General features: G+C 37.6%; 1 protein-coding gene across 1 annotated transcript; it reads right to left on the minus strand.

The window, feature by feature from the left end:
- Positions 1-2,235: 2,235 nt before the first annotated feature.
- Positions 2,236-8,460, minus strand: LOC110865561 (KH domain-containing protein At3g08620). The gene is made up of 7 exons (XM_022114855.2): positions 8,277-8,460; positions 8,087-8,175; positions 6,937-7,088; positions 4,480-4,596; positions 4,281-4,397; positions 4,035-4,178; positions 2,236-2,749 (listed from the first exon to the last, which is right to left on the minus strand). Exons 1-7 carry the CDS (start codon positions 8,357-8,359, stop codon positions 2,597-2,599), a joined length of 855 nt encoding a protein of 284 aa, XP_021970547.1. The 5' UTR covers positions 8,360-8,460; the 3' UTR covers positions 2,236-2,596.
- Positions 8,461-13,932: the final 5,472 nt, after the last annotated feature.

Below are 13,932 nucleotides of genomic sequence, written 5' to 3' on the forward strand. Positions count from 1 at the left end.
GCCTATCAGCCCATCTCCTTCCATACCACTCCGGCTATAAATAGGAACCATCATCTACACGTTTAAGGATCCACTTCTTACTCTCTCACTCTCTTAATTACATACTTAATCCTCAAGCAGATACTTATTCTCACGCCGGAGAGTGGTTACGGGGAGAACCCCATATTCCTCTCCTCGTAACGAGCTTAACAGGGTGCTTAGTGTGTTGTAGGATAATCATCATCACAGCTTGGACGAGTCAAAGAAGATTAAACTTATTTGTCGAGGCACAATTCCAAACTAATCGCAAGATTAGTTCCGTATTTCTTCACATATGGAGCTCGAAAGTGTGTGTGGTGGTTTGTTTGGTGACTAGTTAGGTTCCATCTTCTTATCATCTTGATCATTCCATATTTCCATTCGATATCTATTTTTCCCACTAATCCCACTGCTAAACTACTGCTGCGAAAATTGTTCCTTTGTAAGCAAGCGTTCCCGTACGGTTCACAAGGCCGTAAAAACCATGCTTAAATATGTGGCATGATGTGGGCAAAACTGAACATATATTTCACATCATTCGGGGCCTAGTTTTAGTCGTATTTTGTGAAAATATAGTAATAATTCGTTTATTTGTTACTTTTAATTTTCAGATACAAACGGGCTACAAAAATGATAAAGATGGCCGTGCTTGAAATCTAAGACGAGTGAATGAAATGGACGAGGTAATGGAATAGACAAGGGAATGCAATGGCTCATTACCATTCCACGTCTTGTTTAGTTACTATTTGAGAATTGAATATATTATTACCATGTAGTGTTTGGCAGGCAAAAAAAGACGAAGAAATAAAATCGGCGGTGAGTAGTGGTGGTCGGTGGCGGTCGGTGGCGGCGACGGTGGGTGGCAGCGGCGAGTGGCGGTGGTGGCGCCAACGATGGGTGGCAGTGACAGGTGGATGTCGGCAACGGTGGTGGTTGGTGGCGGCGGCGTGATTGGTGGTGGTGGTGGCGAGTTGCAGGTGGTGGCGAATTGTGGGTGGTGGCGATTGGTTGGTCGCAGCGGAGATGGTCGTGGGTGGTGGCGGTGGGTGGCGGCGGCTTTGGTTGATGTCGGCGGTGGGTGGCGTCGGTGGGGTGCGGGTGACAAGGGGGGCGTCGGTGGTGGTGGGTGGTAGTGACGGTGGTGGGTGGTAGCGATAGTGGTGGTTTGTGGTTTTGCTAATAAAGGGTACAAGAGAGGATGAAATGAAAAAAACACATGGGGAAGATGAAATGCCTTGTGTAATTCCATTGACAAATCAAACACATTTTTCTTCATTATCTCGTAATGGTCCATTCCATTCCTTCTCTCGTTCCTGGATACCAAACACTACCAGGTAGTTTTCCAAAGAAATATGACCAAGACACACCCCTGTGTTGTAGCCTTTTTATAAATATACTATTAAAAATATATTGAAATCTAGCCTTTGTTTGCTTATGTTTTCTTATTTTGGACCTGTGAGATGTTGAATACGTTTTTCTTACACTCTAGTCCCTCCACACTAGTGAATGGTTCGACACTTATTATTATCATCCAAATAAATATTATTTTATATTAAAAAACAATGTTGCCAAATTCATCTGAAAGTGTGAGATTCAGAAACAATTGTTTGTTGTAAACATAACAAAATATATATTAACATAGTACTAAGGACCGAGTCTACAGCATCCATTGACCTCACGTCCATAATCGTTATGTTTCAGTTCGACCTCAAAACTATTGTTGAGGCAAGAATCTGTCAAGTTGAGGTTATGGTTTATATATTCTCCGGTTTCGGGTTGAGCAAACAATCCTGTTCTATGCAAAATAAAACACTTCTAACCTCACCGCAGTGAGAGGAGATTTCTTCCCTACGACCACTCCAGCTTAAAATAAGTATTCGTTTACAAGACTGGCCGATCTAACATTTTTCTTTGTGAAAGACCGAGTATATAATTTTTTTCATACCTGCAACATGGGCCGAGACATGTCGCATCGTATCATTAGTGCCCGGCCTTTGACAACTATATTTCCACGAGCAGCCCATGGCCAACCACCTTTTTGTTACAAGTAATCCCTTGGCTCATAGACTCAAATCATCTGGTCCAAAGACGATTCAAATCCAATCCGGGTTTATATACCCCAGAACCCTCAATTCGGTCCACTTAATGAACTTCATGCAAGCCATAAACTTAAGTACAAAAACACATGATCATGTCCAGGTTTTACTACAAATGATATGGTTTTACTAACACAAGAATAAATCAAATCAAATGAATTAAAGTTTACAACACACATGCCCGTCCATCACCTTATAATCACGAAAAGAATAATATAAATAAAAACGACCCAAAAACGATAACTTTTCCGCTTTGTACTTAATCACTATATCCATCATTCAAAAAAAAAAAAAAAAAAGAGCAAAAAACGAGACTTTACTGCCCGAACTTCCATCCTATACTTTTGATTTGTGTTCCAAAAACCATGAAATACACCAACGCGCGTACGAGTCTTGAAGGCAGAGTAGAATGTGTACACATATATGTTTCTGAAGCCAAGCCCACTGGTTTGATCATCTTCAAAGTGTTCTGCGGATAAATACTATCTCCCGGTTTTTGCGCGCTTCATTCCACTACTGCTGGTGTTGAACGGTGATACGCTGCCGCTTGGCCCAGGACTATCTTCTCGGAAATTTGAGTTCAGCATGGCCAGCTCGCGCAACTGCTGTCTTTTTATATAATCTTGGGACTCATCCTGTTTATTCGTGTTATATATACACATGAGAAAAGTATACAAATCATTATATGAAAAGCAAATTGCACAAAAAAGCAGCAGCAATATACATGTCATCAATTTAGAAATACCACCATAGTTATTCCTTGGATAAATATAACGGCAATCGTGTCAGATAGTGGGTTTACTGATCCAAAACACAATCAATATATTTATTCATGTCTAAGACATCAATGCAAATGCGGACGATGAAAATTGCGTAATCAATTTATCTAAAAGAGTCAAACAAGTTTGTCCAAGACATCAACGCCAATGCGAACTATGAAAATTGCCTTACAATTTATCTAAATGAGTCAAACAAGTTGTAAATGAGTTGAACTTATGACACACACGCATTCTTTATTCAAAACTTTAATGGTTGGCGGCTTTATTTATTTAACTAAACGAGTTAAATATTTTCATTCGAGTTGGTTTTGTGTTAGAAATTCTAGCCATATTTATATATGTGTGTGTATCGACACGTTTGTTTCAAAACAAGTAAAATATTAGCCACGATAACTGCATAATACACTTGTACATAGTGCTTAAAAAACAATGAAAGTAAAGGGAGAAAAAAACAAAGGTGCTCACATAACTATCTTTCGTATCACATTTAAAGCAATAAATACAATGCATAATGCACTTCTCAAAATACTACCGGTTCTAAAACGAACACTTCTCTCTCCCTCTCTCTTTATACACACACACACACACAAAAAAAAAAAAAAAAAATTAATTACGATAGATTTGTAAACCTGGCTTGCAAAATTAGCAACCTCGTTTTCAATAACAAGTAGCAGACAGGAAAAACACAACTCATAAACAAAGCATAAAAGAGGTTTCATAAATATGACAATGCTAAGTGTAGTCAAATCTCCAAAAACTATAAATCAAAGTAAAAAAAAAACAAAAAATCATAAGCCACTGGCACCTCCTGTGCAAAATCTTTTCAGTATTTACTCAAAACTGCACAAACAATTCTAGTAAAGGGTGATTAAATTGGTGATTTTATATTTTAGATCTCCTTACTTCAATCTAAAATGACGATTAAGCTTTAATATTTAAAAATAGATTTATGTAGAGGTGAAATAAACAGTTTTGGATGATCAGCTTCATAAAATAAGATAACTCAAAATTGCAGATATTATTGTGAACCACAACTATTTCACCGAGTACTTTAGGCATCTGACCTTTAGTCGAAGACTTGTGTTAAAAAAAAAAAAACCGAAGTCAAACATTCTATTTAAAGGTCGCAAAAAAACGATACCACAGGTTTAAGCAGTTCTTCGATTATTTCTTGTGCCTGCCTCAGCCTAATATCAATGACACTTGCCGGTAACTCTGCCTCAATCAATATGTGGAGCGGCTCGCTTAAATGTTCATAGCCTGGTCTTCCCCTTAGCTTATCTTCCTTCAAATTTATAAAATAATACATAAACAAACATTAATTTTGAGAAACACATTCCAATTTCATATACGCAATAAACCTCAACGGTATAAATATCAAAATTACCTGTTCTGGATCCTTGATCGAACCTTTTCCTCTTATATACACCCGACAACCTGTTGTACCCTCGACCCGTTTTAGTGAATTGCCTCTAGGACCAAGAAGTCTTCCAACGAAATTAAACTAATATCCAAAAAGATCAATATTGAACACGTGAGATTAATGAAGTTGAAATGAATAGAATGTAGATATGAAGAGCGCGTACATTTGGATAAGTGTCAACTGGTATCTCTAACCGCAAAATTCTCTTCACGGTGTATGCACTTGGACTTGCTGGAGCTCCTTGCCAGTCCATTGTTGTTCCCGGTGGTCCACTTAACCTCTGTCATGAAATGTAAAACATTTAGTAAGTTTAGAATGTTCCCAAAGGGTGTGAAAATATAAAACCTAACGACCGTTCTTTTAACCGACTCTGAGAAGCTTTAACTCTCATTTCAGAATCATAGTTATCGATAGCGAATAGCGACAACGTACCTATATGCTACGTAGCGATAGCGATGAAATAGCGCCCGCTATTTCGTGTTTAGCGATAAGGTAGTTAAAAATTTAAGAAATAAAATATAACGTTAGTTTTATACCTTTTATGTATAAATTTATAAGTTTAAGGACCAAATGTAAGCTAGTGAAAATAGGGGGGTTAAATGTTCAAATACGCAAACTAATTTTACACTTTTTATGTAAATTTTACAAGTTTTAACGACTAAATGTAACCTAATTAAAGTTTGCCAAACAATCAAATAGCTGTTTATCTGTACCATATTACTTCAAACAACAAAAAGCACATCCATATCTATCCTAAAGTTGTATTCGTAGTTGTCAATAGCGGCTATAGCGATTGCTACATAGAGAAGCGATGTAGTGTCTCTAGCGACTGATAGCGAGAAAAGCGACAATTAATTTTTTTTATATAAATAGCAATTAGATATAGCTATAAAATAGCTGGATTATAGGTTTTAGTTAAATATACATGTAAAATAGCATATATACCAAGGTATATTGATATAATATACATATAAAAATTTTCAAAATTCTTTTCCTAGCGTATCGCTATTTATAAAACAGCGGTGGCTATTTGTCGTTATTCGCTATTTAGCATATAGGTCCCTTGTCGCTGTTTGTCGATATTCGCAATTAACAAATAACAACTATGGTTGTATTATTACAACTGATGATCTGATTCGATCATTCGACTAACCAAAAAAAAAAAAAAACACATGACTACTTCCAAATGCATATTCAAAACATCCAATTTACCAACACATATAGATTTTCATTCTTGCAAGTTGTAACACCTTCATTCTAAAGCGAGTGAAAGGGTTTAATGTGAAAGTTAAATGTTCTAGATGTTAACGGCAGGCCGGTTAACTAGTACTGATCCTTTACTAAACCACAAAACACCTTGGGTTGACCTGAATACCGTTAGTTCAAATTTTTTAACCTTTTCAAGTTTTTATAGATAGATGCCTAGTGTGTCAAATGTGATTATAAATGTAAGTAATTTAATAATATTTTGAATCATATGATTAGAAGCTTATGCATTATAACCTTAGTTTTAATAGGCACAAGGTGTTGACGTCCCAAAGCTGAAGCATGAGGCGAGAGACAACAAAACTATTCTCATGTGACTTGTAAGACCATGTGTACTGGTTTAGCCAAATAATGCCCCCACCATGGGGCGTTTTGCGACACGTGGCAGTCCAGTCAGCATGGGGCATTATTGGGGGTTATTGCAAAAGTGCCGTAGTGGGAATAATGCCCAATAACGCCCCTTCCAATCATTAAACAATTATGTTTTTATAGAGAAAAGGATAAAAAAATAAATAAGAAAATGAAACTTATACAGTTGGACCACTCCCATCGGCCATATGCAATTCTCAGTTGGAGCTATTCAGCGTTATTATAAAAACGCCAGAATCAATTTTTTGAATTTAAAAAAAAAAAAAAACGCCCCGGTGTAATGGGTGGGGGCGTTTTTTTCGAATTTTTTTTACAAAAACCGCCCCACTACGGGTGGTCTAAGCATAGTTGTTAATGGAGAATAGCGACAAATAGCAATAAGGTACCTATATGCTACATAACGAATAGCGATAATAAGTAGGCGGCTATTCCATAAATAGTGATACACTAGAAAAAAAAAATCCAAATTTTTATATGTATATTATATCAAAAGTACCTTGGTATATATGCTATTTTACATGTATATTTAACAAAAACCTATAATCCAGCTACTTAATAACTATATTTAATTGCTATTTATATTAAAAAAAAATAAATGTCGCTATTCTCGCTATCAGTCGCTATAACCCTAATAGCGACACTACGCCACTTTGCTACCTAGGTCGCTATAGCGATCGCTATAGCTGCTATTGACAACTATGCTTGTAAGCAAAACACTTGATATTTATAAAATATATATCAATTCTAAATAACATTTTCTAACCTTGTTATTTTGTTAATAATTGAACAACGATATATAATATAGTTAAGAAACACACAAGTTAATGATATAAAAAAAAAGGATAGGTGCACGGTATCCTAAGCCGCGGAAGGGATCTCCCTTCCCAGTTCACGACCCGACAACGATCCCTCGGGTTTCAGGTGTATATAGCTCTAGACTACAAACAACCCCAACGCATCAATCTATAAAAGGTTTCAGGTGTACCTCGGGTGGAAGACCATTCCAGCCAGCAAGTCTAGAGCCAGGAACATTTGACATAAGATTAGAAGATGCCATGGGACTTGGACTTCTATGACGCAGTCTGTCCAGCTCATTAAACCCTTGGTTCGGCAACATACTCGACACCCTCAGGATCTCTAAAACAACAACACAGATATCATGTAACTTATTAAAATGTAGAAGACCGATCAAACTGGCAACATAATCATACATCTAAAATCAAATCTAACATGATTTGTTACATGTTGCAAACAAATGTACAAACTCAAAAAACAATATAGTCAATCAAAAAGAAACTTAATACCTTCCAAGTGTTGCTGCAATATACTCAAAAAAAAAAAACAAATGCCATCTCCTCACTAACATTTTATTACATTTGATTATACATAATTTCAAACCATAGTTGTCAATAGCGGCTATAGCGACCGCTGTAGCGCGCTATGTAGTGAAGCGACCAAATGTCGCTATGTGGGTCATAACGACCAATAGCGTGAATAGCGACAGTCTGTTTTTTTTTATGTAAATAGCAATTAGATATAGCTATAAAATAGCTGGATTTATAGTTTTTTGTTAAATATACATGTAAAATAGCATATATACCAAGGTATTTTGATATAATATACATATAAAATTTTTCAAAATTCTTTTTCTAGTGTATCGCTATATAAAATAGCGGTCTCTATTTGTCGCTATTCGCTATGTAGCATATAGGTCCCTTGCTGGCTGCCGCTGTTCGCTATTAACAACTATGTTTCAAACACAAATATCAAGCCTAGCACAGTAAACAAACACAGCATTTGGTCGCCACCGCAACCTCAATACACCAAACGCACCATAACAAAATGCAATACACTCGATCAAATCAAAATACCTCACTCCCAACATGTTCACCACTTCAAAACACAACTTTAAGATAATGCTAGTCACTTGACAAACCTTAAACAACCTTAGTCCACCTTTCTCCCTCAATAAACAGAGTCCAAAAAACTCACAACAACTAAAACCCAATAAAATAGTTAAAAAGTAACAAAAAATTCTACAACACTCAATGAAAATGGTACAAAGGGATCTACAACAAACAATCAGATAATGAAAAACCATAACATCAAGAAGCAAAGATCCATAAAAATCGAACCTTGATTCAACAATCTGCTACATATTGGAAGAACTTGCATAAAAGGCTGGAGCTTTTGATGTTCCTCCAACAATTCAGTCAAGTACTGACTGCAACAATCAAAAAAGAGAGGGTCAGACAGATCAAAAGCAAACAAGAACAACCCAGAACCCTAAAAGGAGGAAGAAGTTAAAAAAGAAAAACAAGAAACCTGTCAGCATCTGGGTTGGATGTTCTGATGAGTGGAGAGAGAGCTCTTGCTGGAGAGAAGTTGTGATTGTAGAGGTGTGACATGGTGGGAAGAAGAAGAAGAAAGAAAAGGAGTAGAAAAAGAGGGAGGGGGGCGGGGGAAGAGGAAGAGGAAACAATATTAAAGGAGAGTCAAGGGTTTTGTGTTGTCAATCATATGGGAGCAGTCAGTCAGAGTGCAAAATGGTCGGTCAATTTTACACTTCAGAGTAAAAGATTGTGAAGGGACGTAAATCTAGTAAATTACAATCCTTTTTTGCCCCTTGTTCCCACACCCCCTATATCTTATTTTAACATCCCCTAGTGTATACGGACTGTATACAAATATACGGCCCGTATAGAATGTTTTTGAATAGAAAAATGCGCAGAGAATGTTTTTTTTATTTTACTATATACGGCCCGTATATAGTTATACGAGCCGTATACATGTTTAAACGATTTGTAAAACGTATACGGCTCAATGGATTTATTTTGGGAGGTTTATGATATTACCAAATGTATACGGGCCGTATAACTGTATACGGGCCGTATATAAGGATGTTTTTTCAAGTATCACGTTTTTTCCAATAAAAACACCATCATTCTAGGGTTTCTAAACTCTTCATCACCTTTAACAACGTTGATCAGAACGCGCCGCTTAAATCGGAGCACAAGTAGAGTAACATTACCGATTAGTCCGTTGATCGAGTAAGTAGCATAAGAACCCGACACAAACAAGTTCTCCACAGTTTGTTATTCAGATCTCTATTCGGTCATCTTTCCAAACTACAACACACGATAACTTTAAACTTTATATTGTGTGATTTAACCAGGAAATGATTGGAGGTGATTGCTAATTTTAATAAGCTATCATAGTTGTCAAATTCGATTTCAACAAATCTTTTCCTTTGCCTTCAATTTCTAGAACATTCTCCGTAACATGAAGACGTGTCGGGTTCTTCTACTAGTGGTATTTTAATGTAGTATTGAAGATTGAATGTGCAAACCGCAACCGTTTTTTTTTACTACGGAAACGGTGGCTATGGAAAATACAAACCACAACCGTTTTTTTACTACGGAAACGATGGCTATGCGAAATACAAACCGCAATCTTTTGTGACTATGGGAAACACAAGTTTTCTTTTTGAGCTTGATGGATGTCTGTTATCTCAGTTGAGGCGGGCATTGTTTAAATCTGAATATAACTAGATGTTACGTGTAACTTCATGAGCGTTGGGGATTCTCAACGTTATTCGAATGTAAGTGGATCGAGTGATACGCTTATCTATTCTGGTTAAGGTGGGCATGGTTTGTTCGGGAGTAAATCACCACCCAAAGATCAACAACTTGTGAGTGGGAATATGGCTATGAAGAATAGTATGGATAAGAAATCACCGGTACGGGTGATAAGGAAAGTTGCCTCGTTCTAATAGATTAAAAGAAGGATCGTTCTAATAGATTAAAAGAAGGGGTTTACGGTGTTTTGGTAGGTTGAAAGAGGTGAATGGTCCTTGTTTGTCCATGTATGTGACAAAACGGATGCGGTTTGCATTTCCCATAGCCACTGTTTCCGTATACAAAACGGATGCAGTTTGCATATTCAATCTTCATTGCTTCATTAAAACTACACCACACGATAAGTTTACACTTTATAGTGTGTGATTTGACCGGTTGTGAAATTCGTTACGTGCATTCATATTGTTGGACTTCTTGTTCCAAATGCAGTTGTAGGATCCGTACTTAAAGGTCTATCTAAAATGCTTGGAAAATTGTATCAACTCTCCTATATCAACATACTCTTCTCCAGACGCTTAGTTGTTATGAATGACAACTTGAGGGGTCTAGTTAACTTTCAGATTCAGATACAGGAAGCAAATGATTTGTCAAAAGACGTGGTCAATGTAGTAAAATGTGAGCTTTTACACCAACCATATCGAGATACTTTGTGTTAGTTTGATTTGAATTTTGAAAGTTTGAAGCAAGTGTCTGTCTATTCAATTGAGAGGAAAGATGGCCGAATAGAGATATGAACCAACCGAAATCCACAAATTCCAACAAATTGTGTCTAATGCAAGGATCTTCGAATGCGGTGTGTACATTAAATACCGTTCACCGCTTTTTTAGTTGCTTCTGTTGCTTCTCTTGATAAGTTTCTGAACCAACTGAAATCCACAAATTCCAACAGTTTCTTCGTATATCCCGTCCGGTTTCAAAGCCGGTTGAGGATTACGAGTGTTATTTCTGTTGTTCAGTACTTCCGAGATGATTCAAGTGAGTCCTATGAAAACAAGGATCATTCTAATAGATTAAAGAGAATAAACCATTTTTTACCATTTTTTACCCATAGTATACGAGCCGTATAACAATATACGGCCCGTATACAAGCATCGTATACACTGTATACGATCAGTTAAATTTTTTTTCACCAAGTGTATAAGGCCGTATAACAGTATACGGCCCGTATTCATAGGGTAAAAAATGGTAAAAATCTCTTTAACATATTAGAACGATCCAAAAAAACGAAGAACAAAGCCTATTTTCAAAACATGGGTAGATGAAGTCAAATGTGATCAAACTTGGACATCAGACGTAAATTTTGAAGCAAATATGTGGTTCCCAATTGATTACAGAAACCACTAACATACATGTCGTGCATTGTTATAACATCACCGAAGCTGCAGAATTCTCAGCATCCTTAACCTTCGACCTCATACAGTGCTGTAATAGGTTGTGGTTCAGCCAAAATGACATCTAGCATTATCTTGCAAGTTAAATCCACAATCAACGTATACAGGTGCAAGAGAATGGAGAGTTATTTCAGTTATTTCTGTTGATCCACAAATTCCAACAAATTGTGTCTAATGCAAGGATCTTCGTGCATTGTTTAAATCAGAATCAGGTTCTCAAGACAAGGATCGTTCTAATAGATTAAAGAGAATAAACCCTCGTTTCTTCATCTTCATCTTCAAGAACAATGATGAACAGATGATCTGGAATTGGACAACCGCAACCGTTTTAGTGCTTCTCAATCAGATATTATTTATTGAATCATAACTGAAACAGTCGGAAAATAACTAAACCGAACCAACATAGTTGAAGGTTGTCACATCCCGATATTTCCACATATTACCGGTGGGCCCGGCGGGGAGTATCGTGACGTAGTTGATATCATCATTATCAGTACACACAATAATATAGCACAGCGGAAGGCTGGGTAATTAACTATTACAAACCACACTGTCTGAACGTTCGAGTACATGAATAATACAGACGGGAATGTAATAAGATCCACAGGCGGATCATAATGTACAAAGAAACAAAAACTACAGACTTCAGGTATCTTATGGATTTGCAAGATCCTCTATGACACCCTATAGCTCCAGCCTATTTCGGGAAATACCTGTCAATCAATCTTTAGGAAAATACGTCAGTTTACACTGGTAAATACAATTTAACTGACTCGTTTTGAAAACATTTATGAAAATTGATTTAGGTGCACATGGCACAAATCATTTATAACTTGGGACAATTTTTAATAAAATCTTGTATACAGTTTTACATGTTTGCCATACATGTGGGGCCGGTTTGTAAGCCGGACATGATTAACTGACTCACCGCTTATAGAACCCACAAAGGAGTTATCCCCAACTTGTGGGTAATTTTATATTTAGCATTTGCATCTGTCGGGTGCATGCCTGCACCCCGTGCATAAGTCGTGGCCATTATTAACTTAAATGAACCAAGGATATCCAGGACACGGTCGTTAACCCCCAAATGTTTATGTTATCAAACAATAGGGATTAAAACGGGTTATGCGGGTTTATTAAATCACAATCCGACTAAATAATCCCATACCCGACCAAGCGGTATTAATATACCGTATCCCAAGCCCGTATAGGGAAAATAAGTTAAAAGTATTTACCTGGTTGTAACACCCCGTGTTTTCGAACGTCAAAGTCCAAGTCAACTTTGACTTCTTTGACTATAATTAGTCTATTTTATGTTTTATTTGTATTATGTGGAGTAAGTGTTGTTAATCAGAATTAATCGAAGAAATCGAATGTTTAATCAACGCGAACCGATTTACGACTGTGAATAGTAGGAAGTAACAATGCGATAAAGTTAACTAATCAGTAATCAAACCGATCTAACCATCATCGAACTCGAATCTCGAATTACGCAAACTTTGGTTGTTGTTATACGTGTGTGTGTGCCTTATGTGTTACTTGTGCATGTTTACTTTATGTTTTGTGTGGTAATCAATCGAATCAATCGAAACTCGAAACTCAAATCGAATGCAATCGAAATCGAATTATGACGAATGGTAATGTAAGGATAGTGTGAATATAGATGATTGTATGTTAGACATAGTGATTGAGATTGAAAGTAATTTGAATAGGAAACTCTATCGTACTCGTATCGTCTTCAATCGAAATCGAAATATCGAAAATCGTCGCACCGAACACTCGAACCAGGCTGTTGATCGATCAGGCTGTCAGCCGATCGAACAGCCCAGTCGATCGGACGGACTGTCCGATCGAGTAGGCTGTCCGATCGGGAAGCCTGGCCGATCGGCCAACCCTTTCCTCTTTTGGAGCCTATAAATAGGGCTGTGATTGTCATTCTTTCCACTTTTGGAAACTCTCTGACCGACCAGGTCGTGCTCCCCTTCTTTTCTCAGATTTCTTCCGATTTCGGTAAGTTTTCATCCTAAATCTTGTACTTTCTTGATCAATACACACTCCTACACCTTTCTATCTTTCAAATCTTGATTTCTAACCATGAAATCATCAAGATCTAAGCATTCTAGGATGATGTCATCATGGTGTTCTTCAAAGAACATCATGTTTTGGCATCAATCCACCATGAATAGCTCGGATCTAACCGATTTCCACATAAACAAGGTAAGATCTATCAAAGATCTGAACATTTACATGGTGTGAAGGATTGAAAGAAGGATTTCCAACTTTCTTTCAACTCTTTTACACTCAATGCCGTCAAACCGATAGAAACGGAGCTTGAGCCGACTCACCAATCATTCTAGTGGATGAGTGGTTCAAGATTCGGAATCTATCTACGAGGTTTACCGACTTCGGGTTAGACATCAAACTACTGTTCCGAACTGTTCACCGGCCGGACTTGGGTGATTCCTGTCTGAGCAGGGGAAACAAGTAAGAACGAAAGTTCCATGGTTTAGCTCGTTGTCAAACTACCTCGAAATAACGTCAAATAACCAAAACATCCAAGTGTTAGACGAACAGGCCGACCAGGTCAGGATGCTGACCGAACGGTTAGGCTGTCCAAACGAACAACCCAACCGATCGGACATGTTAGCCGATCGACCAGGCCAGCCAATCGGCTAGCAAGTGGCCCCACACTTTGACAATTTCATGAAGTATAGTGTTGAACGAGGTGATGTCCGATCAAACGAACCGTTTGGTAAACATTACTCATCGGATCATGAGATATTATGCTTCAACCCTTAATCGATTTACAACTCGTAGTAGTACGGGGTGCCACCCGATCGAACATGTTGTTCGATCGATCAGGTGACATCTAGCTGAGGACTCACCATCGAAGTGTCCAACCGATCGGTTAAGCCGGCCGATCGAACAGACCGTTCGATCGATCGACCTGAA

This window comes from Helianthus annuus, chromosome 6 (assembly GCF_002127325.2).
Source record: "Helianthus annuus cultivar XRQ/B chromosome 6, HanXRQr2.0-SUNRISE, whole genome shotgun sequence".
Taxonomy (NCBI): domain Eukaryota; kingdom Viridiplantae; phylum Streptophyta; class Magnoliopsida; order Asterales; family Asteraceae; genus Helianthus; species Helianthus annuus.

Coding starts and splice junctions, on each gene's coding strand:
- LOC110865561 (XM_022114855.2), bottom strand. CDS start 8,359: ATGTCACACCTCTACAATCACAACTTCTCTCCAGCAAGAGCTCTCTCT. Junction 8,176..8,276: donor TCCAACCCAGATGCTGACAG/GTTTCTTGTTTT, acceptor TGATTGTTGCAG/TCAGTACTTGACTGAATTGT. Junction 4,179..4,280: donor CGATCAAGGATCCAGAACAG/GTAATTTTGATA, acceptor ATAAATTTGAAG/GAAGATAAGCTAAGGGGAAG.